The sequence below is a fragment of the Pogoniulus pusillus genome, chromosome 12 (assembly GCF_015220805.1).
Source record: "Pogoniulus pusillus isolate bPogPus1 chromosome 12, bPogPus1.pri, whole genome shotgun sequence".
NCBI classification, from domain to species: Eukaryota; Metazoa; Chordata; class Aves; order Piciformes; family Lybiidae; genus Pogoniulus; species Pogoniulus pusillus.
This window is the reverse complement of record NC_087275.1, coordinates 20,203,953-20,222,550: the sequence shown is the minus strand read 5'-3', so window position 1 is coordinate 20,222,550 and position 18,598 is coordinate 20,203,953. Positions and strand designations below refer to the sequence as shown.

At 41.1% G+C, this 18,598-nt stretch overlaps 1 protein-coding gene across 3 annotated transcripts; it reads right to left on the bottom strand.

The window, feature by feature from the left end:
* Positions 1–303: 303 nt before the first annotated feature.
* On the bottom strand, positions 304–17,217 carry FAM3B (FAM3 metabolism regulating signaling molecule B). Of its 3 annotated transcripts, XM_064152163.1 has the most exons (9): positions 17,039–17,217; positions 16,740–16,933; positions 9,383–9,526; positions 8,013–8,136; positions 7,309–7,367; positions 4,784–4,834; positions 2,981–3,068; positions 2,112–2,244; positions 304–519 (listed from the first exon to the last, which is right to left on the bottom strand). In XM_064152163.1, the coding sequence occupies exons 2-9, from the start codon at positions 16,804–16,806 to the stop codon at positions 430–432; spliced, it is 756 nt and encodes a 251-aa protein (XP_064008233.1). In that variant the 5' UTR covers positions 16,807–16,933; positions 17,039–17,217; the 3' UTR covers positions 304–429. The 3 variants fall into 3 exon arrangements, with proteins under 3 accessions (XP_064008233.1, XP_064008234.1, XP_064008235.1); XM_064152164.1 differs by lacking the exons at positions 16,740–16,933; positions 17,039–17,217 and adding an exon at positions 12,597–12,752; XM_064152165.1 differs by lacking the exons at positions 9,383–9,526; positions 16,740–16,933; positions 17,039–17,217 and adding an exon at positions 12,597–12,752.
* Positions 17,218–18,598: the final 1,381 nt, after the last annotated feature.

Here is an 18,598-nt window from a genome sequence, read left to right as displayed (position 1 = left end):
TCATCAAAATATTTTGCTTTATTGCTGGTGCTTTTGTATTAGAATTTAGACTAAGTTCTATTTCCAAATCAGTCCTTACAGGGAACAATAAAAAACCAACCCACATACAACAAAAAATAAATGAACAAACAAAACCAACTTCCCTAAAGTTACTAATGACAATGTATGCTCACTTTCAAAACTCCTGGTATTTTATGACTGACTTCCTGAACACTGTAATTCCACACCAGGGTATTTTATTTCCACTTCCCATCCTCTGTATCTCTTCGTTTTCAGGACACAGTAAAACCTCACAGAGGAAAGAAAGGTTAAAAACTGTGGAAATTATTTATTTTACAATTAGTGTCCAGATGCTAATTGGGTTCTGAAGAACATTTGCTAAAGAAATAAAAACACACATTCATCTTTACTGATGAGGTATGCATTTGTTCAGATGAGGCTTCTTGGGATACAGCCTTCTATTTGGATTTCAGCTGGCCAGCCACTGTATCTGTTCCTGTTCCTGTCAGAGTGGTTTATCTGTTTAAAAAAATTCATTTAAAAAAATCAGTATTTGATTCTCCATTTCATAGAATCACAGAATTGTCAGGAAACCTCAATGATCATCTAGTTCCAACCCTCCTGCCATGGGCAGGGACACCTCACACTAGATCAGGTCGATCAGAGCCCCATCCAGCCTGGCCTTGAAAACTTCCAGGGATTGGGTTTCCATCACCTCCCTGGGCAACCTGGTCTAGTCTCACCACCCTCACAGTGAAGAACTTCTTCCTAACATCCAATCTGAATCTACCCACTTCTAGTTTTGCTCCATTCCCCCATGTCCTATCACTACCCGACACACTAAAAAGTCCCTCACCAGCTTTCCTGTAGGCCCCCTTCAGATACTGGAAGGCCACAATAAGGTCTCCTCAGAGCCTTCTCCTCTCCAGACTGAACAGCCCCAACTCTCTCAGACTGTCTTCATAGGAGATGTGCTCCAGCCCTCTGGTCATCCTTGTGGCCTTTCTCTGGACATGCTCCAGCATGTCCATATCCTTCTTGTGTTGGTGGCTCCAGAACTAGACACAGTACTCCAGGTGGGGTCCCACCCGAGTGGAGTAAAGGGGGAGAATCACCTCCCTCAACCTGCTGGCCACACTTCTCCTTATGCAGCCCAGGATCTGGTTGGCTTTCTGGGGCACAAGTGCACACTGCTGGCTCATACTGACCTTCTCACCCACCAGTACCCCCAAGTCCCTTTCCTCGGGTCTGCTCTCAAGTCAGTCACTGCAAGTGGCTTGTCAAACCTCACACAACTGAAGAGGGTAATAGGGAAGGACTGGGAAGCTAAGTAGCACACTGCACATCTTGCTTAACAGAATGGGTGGAGATGCCACCAGTTCCTTACGCAGAGTGCTCTATTTCTGTCCCAGATGGCTGTCATAACATACGCTAAATTGAGTAACTTTTTCCTGTAGCAGCTGCGTAACATGAAGAAGATTTCAACAATATTGTTTTTCCGGGGGGAGAGGGGGAGGAACCAAACCAATGAAAGCTTCACATGCCTTTGGAGAGAGTTGGTATCACCAAGGGAACTGATTTCTGTATGGGCTTTTCTCATTTTCTGTCTGTCATACAGATGAGCATGACTGGGTTTAGAGGCAGCAAATACAAGGTCACAGATGCAAAGAGAAGTCTGACACAAAAAGGGTTGCCTTAGGCCTCCTGAAGACACCTGAGGGCAAGTTATTCAGAAAAGGTCTGTGATGTAACCACTGCTGTATTTGCTGGCAAATTTGGCATTGTCAATTTTCATATAGAACCAGTTTTCAGTTTTAGGAAGACCTTGGAATTTGTCCTCCAGAAGAAAATACAAGTCAGTATGTCAGGTTGGACCTTGCTGGTGCCTTCTGAAATTTGTCTACAGATGATTCAGTGCCAGTGTGGTAGAATTCAGTACTGTATACGGCCCAAATCGAAAGTAAAGCATGATGATGCATTACAGAACTAGCTTTGAGCAACTGAGGCTTACTGAACAGACTATGGTTATCATAGCAAATGCACAAAATCTGCACCTCCAGGTTGTATCTGATACACAGACAAACATAAAGTGAAAATAAAATGAACCTGACCTTTTCCTTCTGGATATCATCTGGCAGCTTGAAGCCTTTGGCAGCTATAAAAGCCCAGCTTGACCTGAACTTCATATTCCATATTTCTTTACTTCCCAGCTCTTCCACTAATTTTTTTGCATCATTCTTTAGCCTGAAAAAATGTATTAAAAAAACAAAAGTGTTAAAAACTCAGTACATAAGATTCCTGAAAAAGAACACAACTGATTCATGCTTTTAGATTAGTAAGTCAGCAGCAGCAAAAATGAGACGTTTAAAGATTCCAGAGAGCTGCCTTAGTAGCATGCCATTAAATTTGCAGAGCAAAACTCTTTTTCTTCTTTCTCTCTACATTCCTGATGTTAATAAAACCTATTTGCAACAGCACAGCAGAAAGGAAAATGTGTCTCAAATGCTATCTGATGTTTCAATCCTTCTTAAATAAGGACATGGACATAAGATGTTTACCAAATGAACTAAGTCTTTCCCTGCTAATTATCATACCATGAATGCAACTTAAAAAAACAAACCCTTAAAAGCACTTAAATAATTAGGCTAAGATGTAACAAAGAATGCAAGCTAGACAAATTATAAATGGAGGAATGGATACTTTCTTAATAGAAGATTGAGACCCAGTGATAACAGCAGTGCCCTTTATAATGACAACTGGTGCTTTTCAACAGATACAACACCATGCACCCACATCTTGGGAAGCACTGATGTGAGCTAGCATCAAATGGACATGGAACTAAAATCTCTGTAGGAAGGAAATGGGAGAACAACCCTGACTACAGAGTGAAATTTACCATTCCTTTAGCCCATTGTGCATCAGTGATTTGCAAGCTACTCATTGTCTCTGTTCCTCAGCCTATCAGGACTAACTCGCTTACCGGGTGTTTCCATCATCATGAGTTGCCATCAGAAGAAGGGACCCTTCTGGTGCATTTTTAATGAAAGCCATCATCTCTCCTGAGTGGTCTGTTGAATTAATTACACAACTGATTATTAATTAAACACATGTCACAGTCAATGCACTGTTTTTTTTCCCTCCCACCTTTTTTTGTCTTGTCTACTCAAAATGAGGTCTGATAGGGCAATTTTTCTGTTTACAGGATGAGTGCTTCATCCTGAAAAGGGCAGAAAGCTGCTAGCTCTCTCTGAAGGTTACGACAGCACAGATTGATCTGCACTTCTCAGTAGTAAAAAGAGATACTTCTGCACTTCTACAAACCCATGCACACACAGAACAAGTATGTATAGGGTTTCTTATGTTTACCTCACACAGCATTACACATGCAAGCAAAGCACGAAATAGCCCACTGGACATCATTGTTATTCTGTAGGTTTTCTACTACCATGCCAACTGCAGAGCTGAGTTGCACATTCCACTGTGCACCCCTTTCATTAAATGGCAGCCTATTTGCAGCACTAAACTGTTAATTGATTTTGCAATTGCTAAACTTCCAGAAGACACTATTTTTCCACATTAAAAAATGCAGCAGGCACCCTGGAGACACTACAGCCTACCTAGTGTACATAAAATTCTAGCCCCATGATTAGACCTAATGTGATTTCTATTCCTGTGGGTAAGCTCACAAGCGTTCTTATGTGGACAGAGAACTGGCTTCCAGTGCCTTATGGCATTTTGTTTCTCCTTAATAACAGGCAAGGAAACCAAGATTGTTCAAAGTTTGAAAAGTATGTTAAAAACTCTTTTCTTAAAGTAGCTATATGGAGGGATATTAAGAGACAGACTGGTGTATTTCCTATGATAATTTCAGAACTAAACTAAACACTGAACTAAACTGTGTTCAGTTCTGGGCCCCCTAGTTTAGGAGGGACATTGAGATGCTTGAGCGTGTCCAGAGAAGGGCGATGAGGCTGGTGAGAGACCTCGAGCACAGCCCTACGAGGAGAGGCTGAGGGAGCTGGGATTGTTTAGCCTGGAGAAGAGGAGGCTCAGGGGTGACCTTATTGCTGTCTACAACTACCTGAGGGGTGGTTGTGGCCAGGAGGAGGTTGCTCTCTTCTCTCAGGTGGCCAGCACCAGAACAAGAGGACACAGCCTCAGGCTGCGCCAGGGGAAATTTAGGCTGGAGGTGAGGAGAAAGTTCTTCACTGAGAGAGTCATTGGGCACTGGAATGGGCTGCCCGGGGAGGTGGTGGAGTCGCCGTCCCTGGGGCAGTTCAAGGCAAGATTGGACGTGGCACTTGGTGCCATGGTCTAGCCTTGAGCTCTGTGGTAAAGGGTTGGACTTGATGATCTGTGAGGTCTCTTCCAACCCTGATGATACTGTGATAATGTCAGGAACAGGAATTTTGCTGAGTGAAGTATCTGGATGTGGTACCTGCTTAAGTTCTACTCCTACCAGACTGAAGAAACGGTGAAAAAAACCCAGACAATATCCCTCCATCCCACCTCCCAGTTAAAAAAAAAGGCAACAAGAAAATTACAGCAAGAAATAAAACAAGACCAAACAACAGAACTTTTATCTCAATAAAGAGGAGAAATGCAGTTTTTCTGTTAAAATCTGTCATCAGATCTGGCCAGAGCATGTTTTATGAAGACAATAACTGTTTGCTTCTAGTTGATCCCTGTCAATAATACAAGCATAGTAATTTGAAAGAGCAGAATAATACCCTTTCTTAATGCTGAGACACCAATCAAAGGTCTGTTGCACTCTTTTCCTTACCTCCTTCCCACATGTCAAAAAAGTTTGCTGATGTAACTTTTCCTGTTTTATCTGTAACAAAAGTTGTGTAAATATGAGCAAAATGGTTAAATTAAATCAGCATATACAGTACTTTCAGCTAAAGCTAGGCACCTCAAATTTTGTGTATTGGTTGTTTTCTGAGGTTTTTATTGTTGGTGGTTTTGGTGGTTTTTTATTGGAAGGAATATGAAATAACATAAGTTTAAGATTTGGGGAGAATGTTTTCTATCACACAGTCTCTGAATTATCAAATGTGACCTAAACATTTTTATTACCTTTATTTTAAAGTAGGAATTCAGTTTTCTCTGTGATTCCATGTTTTTATATCTATATATTATATCTATATATGTCATGCTAGGTCACAACCATAAACAGAGAAATCAGTTAAGACTAAGGCTATTTGAATGAGCTTAATAATCTACACAGAGAGAGTGATTTGCCATTGGAATGGGCTGCCCAGGAAGATGGTGGAGTTGCCATCCCTAGAGGTGTTCAAGAAAAGACTGGATGAGGCACTTAGTACCATGGTCTGGTTGATTGGCTAGGGCTGGGTGCTAGGTTGGACTGGATGATCTTGGAGGTCTCTTCCATCCTGGTTGATTCTATGATTCTATGATTCTGTGCAAACTTTCATACCACTGGAATCTCAGTGGGCAGAAACTGAACACTCACCATTATTCTATCAGAAATTGGGCACACAAACAATTAGTCTTTCCAAAACACTTTGGTCACTATTCCTCATCAATTTTGCTGCTGTTTAGACAGCTATCTTTGCTTAAACAAGACATACACTACTGAAAATACTTTCCAGATGTCTAAATCCATGGCAATTGCATTAACTGATTTTCATTATCCAAGACCCATATCCCTGCTGCATGAGTGAATCCTTTCCATTTAGAGTGCATCAGCTCTTTTCTAGTGAAAGATTCATCAGTTCCTGATTAATTTCTGGCTCATCTTTGCTCCATGCACAGTAAAACCCATGAAGCCGAAGTCTTCTGAACATAGTATTCTAAATGGCATGTTTATCATACTGATGACGGGAACAGGTGGCAAAAACCTGTCAGAGGTAAAACAACACTCTAGAATGAGGCTTCTTCTGAGCAATGATGACAAAAAAATGCTGTAGCAAGGACTGCAGAAAACACCAAAATTCCTTTTCTCTCCCTTCATGTTGTTACTTTGGGCTGAATAGTCCTGTCTTCTTTCTTACAAAATATTGTATTACTTCATTCACAGAAAGAGTTGCTATGGAATACAACAGGATAAATTTATTGAGCTTGACTAGCTTAGCTGATCTGAATAGAAGATGTACAGAAAATGTGTCTCATAACAAAGTAGTCTGAGGCCACAGGTGCATTTACTTGCAGGTGGAGATGAAAGTGTAGCTAAAATGACTATGTGTGATAAAGGAAGAAGCTGCGTTTTAAAGTGTGTAAAATTTGATTTATCACTTCTTTTTCCTCACTAATACACAAAGATAATGTTAGTTCCCTACTCCTATTTGCTATAGCCTTGCTCATGCATCCAGGATGAGCATTTGTCTTCTTATTCTACAACTGTATGTTGAAAACTATGTTTTAACTGTTTATCTACTGTAAGCAGTAAAGTTTTTATGATTCCTTATTGGAAAAAAAATTCAGTAGCTAACTGGGAAAAAAAATGGAACAAATTCTTGTCTATGCTAACCTAATTCAGTGACTTCAATAAAAAGCATGAAGATTTAGACAAGGTCAAGATCTTGCTTAGCAATACTGAGGCAAAGAAATGGAATGTAACTCTTTTGTGATCAAATCAACCTGCCTATGCACCTGAGCACCCTTTCTCTCCCTTCCCCCACAACATTTAGGCACTGATTTTTCTCAGGACCCATTAATGAATACACTGCACTTCATCACTATTCTCCTTCATCCTAATTAAAATGGTGCCTCCAGATCTGCACCATCACCTTTCCAATAGCTCCTACTATAAACAATGACATATTATGACAATTTAATATAGACCAAGCTTTGAACTTATCTTTCTGTGCACTGACGAAGTCTGGAAAAGGAATTTGTACCTTGGTTGTACCTTGGGGCATAACTGCAATCCTCAGTTATACTGCTTGCCTCTTATCAGTAGAGCAGCAGATATCTTTTATCAAGCACTGAACCTGAAAAGCAAGTCTTTCTGCTGGAGATCATATTTTCACTATGTCACATAAGAAGCACTTCTTTTATCTAATAAAATATACATATACTTCCCTGTACCCAATTTTTATTTTCTTACACTGATTACGAACACATTTCTTTTGTTTATCCAGGAGACTATTCCCCTCTAACACAGATTTGGTTTTCTTACATTTAACATGAATTAAGCTTGGAACTTCCCTCCTTCCTTTTCTTTCTATATTTAGCTAGTAAACATTACTTGAAAACAAATAAACAAACAAACTCAGTCCCCCTAAGGGCCTTTGTAAATCAGTGCAGTACAAAATTATGTCTCGCTTTAACACTTTGACTTACAATTCACAACAGCAATGTTTATACCTCTTCCAGCATTACCCTTTTCTTTGCTTATGAGCCTGGAATTGAAATAAATACAGAATCAGTAGAACACATCTGTCTAGCATCAGTAGAATGCTTATCAAAATTTACATTTGCCAATGCTAAGTCACTTTCTGATGTCCATGTTTTCTTCAGTTACTTAAAACAAGACTTCAGCAAACAAGAGCTGTAGCTTAAAAAGCTTGCACATTGTATCAGTCCTTCAAGATGCACAATGAGTCTTTCAAAATGAGCTAGATCAGGAAAAAAACTTAATAACAATCCAGCCTGAAAGATACAGTAGTAAAAAAACATAAGATAAAATGTGAGTTCGTAGCAGTGTTATGCAGAGGCCATAATAAACAAACTATCACTGCAAGTTTTGAAGTTACTCTGTCCAGTTTGAAAAGCCATGAAAGAACCTGACTTTTGGAAGGTGTTGACCATTTAACATATTACAAATAGGCTATTTTGTGCCATGAAGACTAGAAATTGTACTTGACACTAACAGCTGTATGCATCTGATGTAGAAGAACAAATTAAATAATCTGAGATTAGGTATTCAAATAAAACGGTTTAAAAAAAAAGCCCTTTGTTAGGAGCTTACTTGCTACTATTGAACCAAAATGCAACACCTTTCTTCACACTATAAAGCAGCTGCTTAAAGTTAGACTGGTACTCACAGCTCATCCTCAAAACAAATTTTAGCCAGCTTTTCTCTGCCGCCACCAGTAAGAATCCGATATGCGTAGTTCCCAGGTGAACAGGGAGACCAGTGATCACACTTCTGCCTTTTTGGCACTGGGACTACAATAACAAAGATGAGAAAACGTTTTCTTGGATGATGCATAAGCAATTTCTACACGGAAAGAATTACTTGATATCAACATGCTAAGCTCATATATACACAGAAGCCAACCCTGCCAGAGCTTGAGTATTCTGGTGACAATATCACAAGTTCACCTGAGCTGAATTATCATTGACCTACAAACAGCTGCTGGGATCAAGAGAAGGAGATGGCTTATACAGGAGAAAATGTCCCATATAGTATTATCTGATTTGAATCTAGAGATATTATTATTGGAATACATCCAGAGATGTGCAAGAAAGCTGGTAAAGAGACTAGAGAACAAGCCTTACAAGGAACTGCTGAAGCAACTGGGGTTGTTTAGTCTGGAGGAGGCTGAGATGTAGAGACGTCGTGGCTCTCTACAACTACCTGAAAGATCACTTCTCTATAGTATCAGGTGATATAAGAGAAAACAGCCTGAAATTGTGCCTTGGAAGGTTTAGAATGGAGAGTGGTCAGGCTTTCAAATAGGTTGCTCAGGTACGTGGTGGAGTCAGAATCCCTGGAGGTGCTCAATAAATGTGTGAGCATAACACTTTGACAAATGGTTTAATGGTCATGGTGGTCTTAGGCTGATAGTTGCACTCAAGGATCTTAAGGGTCTTTTCTAGCCAAAACAATTCGATGGTTCTATGGTTATGTTGTGCTATTTCATAACAGGAAACAAGAACTAGATGCATGAAATTGCATGCCAATAGGTTAATGTCTATCATTGTAATGTTAGACTTTTCTTCATGATGATAACACAGTCAATGAATACAATGGTAAAATAGATTTGAGAAAAATGTATGCCCTAAGTCACCTAGTCAGATTAGGGGGATGAAACAACAAGAATATAATCACAGATTTTGGTTAGTGATTAAACAATTTACCATAACTATACAGTACATGTGACAGGACCAGGTTGCAGCTGCACTTTTGTGTTTCTACATCAGAAAACAAACAATTCTGTTCTGTAATTATTCTTTTTTTTTTTCATACTATCAGAAATAGGCTGAAAATCTGTTTTTTTCAATGACAGTGTCTAAGAACTAGTTAAGAGTTCCACTAATACACTTCACATAGTCAACTCCATTCTTACAATAGCACATACCAACTAAATTACTAGATAATAAGCCATTTATCATTTAGCACATAAATAGGCAACACTAGATTAGAGTATAATAGGGGGGAAAAAAGAAAGAAAGAAATACAACTACACACCCCTCAGTACTGGTTTCTTTCCAATCTCTTGAAGATTAACAACAGATGTTGCTATAGTCTGTTCGGGTACAAGATCAGCAAATAAGTATCCCATGTACAAACCAGTAAACGATGCCAATAGGAGCCCTGCCCACTTCACAAACTCTGCCAAGGAAGAAGAAAACAAAAGAACAAAATCCACAGAGATAAAAAGATGTTTTCATAGCAACACACAAAATCTTGCGTTCTCTCTGTCATTGCTACACAAATTGGGTTATTTTATTTCTGATACACTGTGTTAACAGCAGTCTTCAGAGGTGTGGCAATAAAGTATTTGTTGCATCCCCATCTCTGACAGTCCTTTTTGTTTATAGAATGTGATCGTCAAGCAGAAAATTCCCCCTAAGACTCCCCTCAAATCACATCCACAATACCCAAAAGAAAGTTCAACTTAATCCTAGTAGAACATTCACTCTGGAAAGTATCGGATACTACACATGATTACACAGTTAGTAGGCAGTTATCACTGATTATCTGTGACAGGCAGACACTACAGACATGTTTTTAAATGCTGATCTTACAGGGAAGAAGTCCTTCCACCCACCATGTTGACAGGCTGTTTTAAATGCTGATCTTATAGGGAACAAGTCCCTCCACTCACCCTTTTGACATGCTGGATAAAAAGAAGTGAAGAAGGCCCAAAACATCTCATTCATGCAATGAGCTCTGGCTGTAGTCAAACCTGACTAGAGTACCTGTTTCATCTTTTCTCACTTACATCACAGTTTTTATTGACTGGATTAGTAGCATCTACACTCTATAAAAACAGTAGGGTTCACAAGTTCCTGATTATGAAGAAATAGAAATAAATGTGATATTGGATATCTCCTTTTCCTCATCAGAAATGTGAACACGTGTTTCTGTTCTAGAAGAAATGCCCTACTTAGCTTTATGGTGCTAAACAAGGAAATATCAAAGTGCAATTGTGAAACACTGCCATTTCGATGTCATACTTCCTGATCTATAATGAAACATGCCCTTGAACATAAATACCTCTAACAGTGAAAAGGACAAATTTTCATAGTCCTGAAAAACAAGTACAGCAGAACCGACGTCCACTTTGCCAACCTTCTAGGCAATATTGTGTATTCTCTAGCCTAACTCTTCTCTGTAACAGTTTAAACTCAAGGCAATGCTACTTTTATTCTTTGAATAGCCTTTGATAACTGTTAAGATCTCTGCCCTATCCCTTTTCCAGAATAAACCCCAAATTGCTCAGTTATTTTCCTCGGGTTCTATTTTTGCGGGTTCTATCACCCTCCTGTGATTTCTGCCCAAATGGTCTGCATCTTTTACTGTAGAATGGACATGCTAGTCCAAAACACCCATTCCAAGGGCTCTACTTCTGGTTATTCAAGTCAGAAGGAAGTTTGACAGGGTTTTTTTTTTGTACTAAGAGTAAACTTATTGAGCCAGCTTCTGTTAATAATGCACCAGAAAGACCAGATCTTTCTTCCAGCAAAGATTTCCCCTCTCTAGCTTCTCCCTGTACCGTATTTGTGCAGGTAGTCCTTCCTGTATTCTACTTAGTTTTAAAAATAGAAAGCCTAACAAAACACTGCAGCAAACACAGACTTTATAATAGCAACAGAAATAACAAGTGGCTCTCTCAATCATCTTTCCCATCTCAGTCATACTTTTACCCTTCTGTAGAAAGTCCCCGTTTCTCCATTCCTGCAACAGTAAACAACAAAAGAACAAAGAGAAACAGGAAGGAAGAAAAGGAAAAGAGAGGACAATAAACCAGTGCTGTGTGTGGAAATTGTGCTTGCATTTGTGTGGCTGTAAAGGAGATACTGTGGGAAACACGCTGTATTTTCAAAGGATCGAGAAAAACACAACAGATCGTCAGAGAAACAAAATTTCCCAGTTATTACCTCAGTCTGAGAGAAATGTCTAACTCTACCACTAGTTGTGCACTGAAAGAATACTGAAAATTACTCCATCACCTCATTCATACAGTGAATGCAAACATTACACTGACAAAGTTCACATGGATACAAAAGGAAGCTGCAGGAACCAAGCATAATTTAACTTAACTCACCTTTTTTTTCCCCCTTATTATCATTTTTATACATAACATTTGTATATAATTGCTACAAAACCTATATACAATTTGTAAAGGAGACCAAGCAACAAGATTCAAAACTGAAATTCAGGCACAATTAAGTGAAGACTACTACAGCATGCTTGTTTAATTAAAGATTTCTAACAACAGTTTTTTGGAGGGTGGGGTGCATTAGGAAGATCTGTAAGACCATGGGCTTTTGGTTTGCTTTTTCTGCTGTTGGCTTAGTAGACTTAGTACAATAATCTTGCCCTGTTTTTCCTCAAAACTACAAAGCAACTCTGTTTCAAAATAGGCTCAACAGTGAAGCTTTTAACCTAAGTAGAAGGAAAAGCACCGAATGTCCAGCTTCTTAAAGCTATACAAGCTTCTTAAAACATTTCTCAAATACACCTCCGAAGGTTTAAGAAAGACATTCATCAACTCTCCTGCAGAGTCCCTACTTACTTCTCAAAACCCTCACAAAATATTTTCACCGTCAGGCAACCTGCATTTGTCTTTCTTGCATTCGGAAGGTGCTGGGGGCTTGCACTGCCCCTGACATTCGGAAGGTGCTGGGGGCTTGCACTGTCCTTGACCGCTATAGGTCTGCTGGGAGCTCTCAGCTTCACTGCCGTTACAAGCCTTGCACACACAGGCATGAACTCCCTGTACAGCTGCTGTTAAGCTGAAAAAAAACCAAAACAAACCACGACAACCGAACCGAAAATTTTCTTGCTAAAATAATTATTCATACGTTTAAAAAGAGAGCTTAAATAAATGCAACCACAAAAGCTGGGTGTCATTCTGGTTTTAGATTCTGGCTAGAGCCCAGCCGCGAGGTCCAGCACCGGCCCCTCTAAAACCTGTCCGGAGTCGCTGCCCCCTCTCGCCCCCGCTTAGAGGGCACTGTCGGGAGCAGCCCTCTCGCCCCCATCCCGCTATGAGTGCGCTCGATTCGCCCGCCTGTACGGCTAGCATCACCCGGGCGCCACCTGAGGAAGGCACAAGGCGAGAGCGAGGCGCCGCCCGCCCCGCTAGGGGCACCGGACCGCGACACCGGCACCGCCTGCGCCCCTCTCCTCAACTGGCGGGGTGAGCCCCCGGCGCTCTGGGGCTGCTACTCACTTTGCCGGCTCGGCCACATTATTCAGAACGGGGGCGGGCTGCTCGCCCTTCTCCCCCTGCTCCTCCTCCTCCCGCTTGCTGTTCTCACTCGCCTTGTCCTGCAGCCACCGGGACAGCGCGGGAAGGGGAGCGGCCGCATGTCAGCGCCGCCCCGGCGCCGCTGACAGCTCGGTAGGGCAGGCCAGCCGAGCCCCGCACACCGCTGCCCTGGGTGCTTTCCTCTAATGGGGAGGTCAGAGGCTGGGTGCCGGGGAGATGGTCCTGTAGGCGCTATTGCCGGGGTGAGGCGCAGGGCACCACAGGGGTGTGGAGCTGGGCACGGTCACGGCACAGCCAGATAGGAGCGACTCCTGTTTTGCGTGCCCGGTCGCTTTGCAACTTGCTGGTGTCAGGAGAGACCTGGTCGCATCAAGGCCTCATGTTACTTATTTAGCAATGGTAGGGAAGGCAGGGAAAGAAATTACTGGTGTTAATGAGGGGCGCAGGTGCTCTGGAAGAAGAAAGGGCAGGTAGAATTAGGGAGAAGAGGATTTATCCTCCAAACTATGTCTCTTTTGAGCCAAGGAGATAGGACAGTAGATGCCATCTAAAATTAAAACATAAGACATACTGCTAAAAGTTATTTTCCACAGGTATAAAGCAGCTGGCTGACTGGATCAGGAGGAAGGCTTGCATGCCACCCAGGAGCCTGTTTGAAAAGCTGTTTGCCCCTAAACGTCACAACAAACCAGTTACTTTAACTCTGCTGAACCCAGCCTAGAAAACCAGCGTGCAAGACCCTTTCTCTGACCATGGCCAGGGTCTGCATGGTGTTTTAAATGAAGCCACAGGGCAGGGCCCCATTGGGATCCCTTTCTCTTTCTTCCACCCACTGCCACAGCATTAGGGTAACAGAAGCCATACCGCAGACACCAGCCCACCGGGCTGAGCCCATGGTTCATCTCGTGGTGGGCTCCGATGGAGCTGTGAGCAATGTATTGTGTACCTTCACTTGGATGCTTTCTTTCCCTTTGGGTAGCTTGGTCAGTTCATGATTCTTGTTGCCCCACAAAAAAACCAAAAAGGCATTGCTTGCACCCCTATTTCTCTCCCACTCCCCAGGTTCCCAGATGTAACGAGTGTGAAAGTTCAACAGTGCAGCAGTGTACATTTTCTAGTCTGTGTCAGATAACAGAATACTGAAAGTTACTCCATCCTCTCATTCATACAGTGAATGCAAACATTTCACTGACAAAGTTCATATGCATACAAAAGAAAGCTGCAGGAACCAAGCATAATTTAACTCACCTTTTTTTTTCCCTATTATCATTTTTGTATATAACATTTGTACATAATTGCTACAAAACTTATGTACAATTTGTAAAGGAGTCCCACACCACAGATACGCTTTTCTGCTTTTTAAAACTTCTAGTTTCCAACATGCTGTAAGGGGTAGGTGTTTGCAGGCCTCTGTTGATGCAGAGTCTCACCAACAGCAGTGAGCCCTGAACCAAGAAATTACATCTCACATCAGGAACAGCTTCTAAAGTCACAGAGAGAGTGATTTGCCATTGGAATGGGCTGCCCAGGGAGGTGGTGGAGTCGCCATCCCTGGGGGTGTTCAAGAAAAGTCTGTCTGAGGCACTTGGTGCCATGGTCTAGTTGACTGGATAGGGCTGCGGGATAGGTTGGCCTGGATGATCTTGGAGGTCTCTTCCAACCTGGTTGATTCTATGATATGATATGATATGATATGAAGACTGAAGTAGCCACTCAAACATGTTTAGGAAAATGAGCTGAAGAAACTGCCACTGTCCAAGTTGGGCAAAATTCAAACAAGGAGGCCAGTGATTTTGAAAATGTCTCAAACAACTATTTGCCCATGAGACTCTGTGATTTGTTTATTACCTCTGCCTCAAATAATGCACTGAAATTATGTTTAGTTACCAAACAGATGAATAAAGTCCTGCGGGATGGTGCATAGAGGACTGCAGCCAGACTGGGGCTTTTGCCTTCCTCCCAGGACACCCATGAAAGCTATAAATATTACCAGTCTCTGGAGATGAGACATTTCTTGTTCCTGTCTGTTGAGTGGAATAGTGTAGTGTCTTACTCCTAAGGGAATAATTGCTGCTAGTTATTTTCAAACATACCGGAGCTTGCAAATGAAAAGCATTATCCAATAAAACCTAGGTGTGTGAGTAATTACAGTGGCAATATGGGTCAAATTAAAAATTAAAAACATAGGACAAAAAAGGAGTTATGACTGGGCAAAAGAAAGTTAGAGACAACACAGCTCTGGGTTACTTTTCCAAAGATGCAATTATTTCTGCAGGAAATGTTACCCTGCAAGACGGCACATTGGAATATTACATCTCTTCTACTAAGTGACTGAAGAGTGCATTTCCAGCCTTTAAAGTAAAAAATATGCATCTTTAAACCCAAAATGCTATAGCTCATGATAGTCAAATGAAAAATACTGCTACTTTTTTTGTTTGTTTTGGGGTTTGTTTGTTTTTGTTAAGGAAAATTAACTGGGACTCAGAATAACTTATTTTTTAAACACAGTTATTGCATGAGCATTGATGAGTCACAGAATCCATGTAAAGCCCCTAGGGGCTTTGTCACTGTCTCAACACCTTACTGTGAAAAAAAAAAAAACATCATTAGAGGTCAGTGCCTATTGGGTAATTGCTATTTCACCTGCTTTTTACCCACAAGAAAATGTAAGAGGTTACTTCATTTTCATGACTGCCTAAACTACACTGAACTACGCACCCACATTTGCTACACAGCCACACAACACAGTAATTGGTTGGCTTGCCTGCCAAAATCCAGGGATCCAGTGGTCTCTAGCTCAGGAGTCTTTCCTACCAAAAGACTAGGAAGCTTTAAAATGTTTTATTTACCTCAGTAAAGTAATTATCTCAGTTTTGTGTCTGGAAAAGAAATGCAATACTGTTCTTTCTTTAGTAATTAATCATAGATGTGGGATGCAGAACACTTTTGAAGTATGATTTTTGTTCTTACTCTGTACCCATTCATTCTGTGATTTGAAAGCTTAGAGAAAAAACATTAAAAATACTAATCTTCACTCTCAGTGCTCATGAAGCTGATAAGCAGCACAGGAGATCTAGTCAGGAAACAAATTACTGTTGCAGACACTAAATGGAGCAGGTGAGTGTATATACCACTGTGTTTATGTATTAATCATATTTTATCATCACAGAAGTCATAGTCCTTAGAGAAAGTTTATGGGCATTTGCTAACACTGAAAGTACAGCAGACCAAGGCTCTGCTTGCCCTCTGATCTACTGTACCTACAAGATGTTTACTGCATCCTCCTCACTTGAATAGCCAATTAACAACGTGCTATTCCAGTCCCTGCAGCTGTTTAATGTACATGTTTTCTGCTCATCCACAAAAATCACAGAACCACAGACTGGTAGGGGTTGGAAGTGACCTCTGGGGATCATCTAGTCCAACCCCCCTGCTAAGGCAGGGTCACCCACAGCAGACTGCGCATGGTCATGCCCAGACATATTATATTAAGCTGTTGTTGCTGATGCTGAGGAAACTTTGCTGATCAACAGCATCTATCTGGGTGAAGTGCAACTGAATTTAATCTCTGGATTAATGAAGCATAAGAGAAACATAAAGATGGCACAGCTTTGTGGTGTTTAACAGTTTAGCTATGTCCTGTCACAGCTTTACAGGTTTTCTAGCTTATCAACTGAAAGTAATCACTGCTTGCTCTTTGTCTTCTGTTAAATGATCCATTTTTGCCTATGTGGGGGGAAAGAGTTAAAAGTTTAATATATCCACAAAAGAAGCATCTAAAAGCTGTCATCCTGTTCAGTGTATCTGCTCCTAGGTTTCCTAGTCATCTTTTGTACACAGCAGCCCAAACTGCTGTCTGTGAGAGAGAGAGAAGAGCAAAATGAGAGGGAGAGGAAAATCCTTCTATTAAATGCTGGATATTTTGATACAGCTTTGCACAATCCTACAGGATCTTGGTTGTCTGTTTTCTTGAAATGCTGCTGTCAGCACAGTCATTAGACCTATAGGTCTGTATCAGCACAGGCCCTGTGCAATCTCATATGGTCTGCAGCCAAGTCTGGATGTAAACAATTACCCAAGCTCACTCAAGGAGTAGAGATTTACCAGAGGAAGCTGGATTGGCAAGGTCCCTTCTGTCAGCAATCCTGAAGCACTTGTAGTGTGATGACATCTAGGACACAGTATGTCCTAGAGCTCTTTCTCCTCAGATCCATTCTGCCAACACCAGGTTTCTCATCAGGGTGCCAGGCTGATGCCACTCTGACAGGTTTAGGTCACTTGAAGGTGATGCTGGAGTTCTAAAAGAGACAAAAACCTCACAGTAAATCATTTTACACACCGAGTGGTGCATTAGATTTCTTTCAAACCTAGGGAGGGGGATGAGCAGGAACAAAAGGTATCACCTTGCTTGTGGGCCAGGATGGCAATGGACATAGGCAGTCCCAGTGGGTTGGTATTTCAGGACAATGTGAAAGAAAAGGTGGGTGTAAGTCATATGATGGAAGGCAAAATATGCACAAACCAGAAGGCTGTAAAGATATATCCACAGTTAAAAGTCAGTAAAAACATCAGCCTAGAGAATTGCAAGATCTATGATAAAAAGTCTCATACAGTAAGAATAGGGAAAGCTGAAGTTAACCTTAAGCTTACTATTGAAAGCTCAGCCAAAGTCAATAGCATTCTTATGCACAATAGTTCAGAAAAGTGCTGGGTGCATGAATAGAAAGAAGCTGAAGAATCACAATACCCTACCTATGAATAAAAAAATAGTTTCATCTAGCTAACAACCATAACAATCCAATATGCTATTTGTGTATACACTGGCAGCATAGATTCTTGCAGTCTTCACAATAACCCCCATTTCTTTGGAAACGTTATTGAATTTCATAGAAAAACAAATGAAGTGTCAAGGTATAGACAGCCTCTAGAAGGGGAAAAAACAAACCTCCAAATCCCCAAACCATTTTTTAAAGAGTTTGTTTTGGTGCAGAAATGAAAGAATAGTTAATTTTACAGTGGCCATCATCAGGATTACACATTGCCCTGAAAATATTACATTGTGAGCCTTCGTGTATTTGTTTACACTGCAGCTATCATTACAAAAAAAGTGGTGTTCTTGCAATAAATCCTTACTTTCCTGCTTCATACACCAACGGAAATGGTATTCTGTTCAGATGTGCCAGCTTTAATGGGTTAAAGGCACAAGTGGGCAGACCATTTTACAGTTTTGGATTCAATAAGCCTGAAACACAGAGGGTGCTCTGAAGGTGATGGCAATTTCAAAAGCGTTAAGAGATGGTTAGTCACTAGAAATGTAAGTTGTGAACTTGTCCCGTCCCCTGTGAGCAGAGATGTGTAGCAACAGGCAGGCTTCACTAAATACCAGGATAGTAGAAGGTAAAACCAGAAGCTTTCCCAAGTGTGAAATAAAAGCACTGTTTTAAACAGTTGGTGTTAATCTGTCTTGCCTGACCAATGCCCTAAATTCACAACATGCATAATACACCACCCTCCCGCTAAAGAGAAAAGCTTAAAAAGAAGGGATTTTTAAAACAGAGACTTATGAGGGTGTGAGAGAAGCGGGATATTACTAAATGATGAGAAGACCTCATGCTAAGGATCTTTCTAGGCAGGCTATTTCAAAAAGAGAAGAATGCTAAGTACTTTTAACAAGAGTTCAAGGAAGACAATGAATTTGCTTCAAGCGCAAAACTCCATTTGAAAACCAAACCATGTGCGCCACCTCCCGGGGTACAAACCACAAAGCACAGTAACCACCACCTCTGGGCTCTCCCGAGGTGAGAACCAGAGCTGCCGGCTGTCTTAGGGACACGGATAGTTAACTCAGATTGTAGAACTTCTTGTTTCATAGTTTAGCGCAGTAGGGAGCATCTGTCGAAAATATTCTTAGAATTCATCCATCCCAAGTGATCAGCAGCTTCATCTTCTCTAATTGATGTTTT

Excerpts from the sequence above, each read along its gene's own strand:
- FAM3B (XM_064152163.1), bottom strand. The coding sequence starts at position 16,806 with ATGTCATCACACTACAAGTGCTTCAGGATTGCTGACAGAAGGGACCTT. Across the intron at positions 9,527-16,739 it reads TGCCAATCCAGCTTCCTCTG|AGTTTGTGAAGTGGGCAGGG; the intron begins GTAAATCTCTAC and ends CTTCCTTGGCAG. Across the intron at positions 4,835-7,308 it reads AAACATTGCTGTTGTGAATT|ATAAAACAGGAAAAGTTACA; the intron begins GTAAGTCAAAGT and ends CTTTTGTTACAG.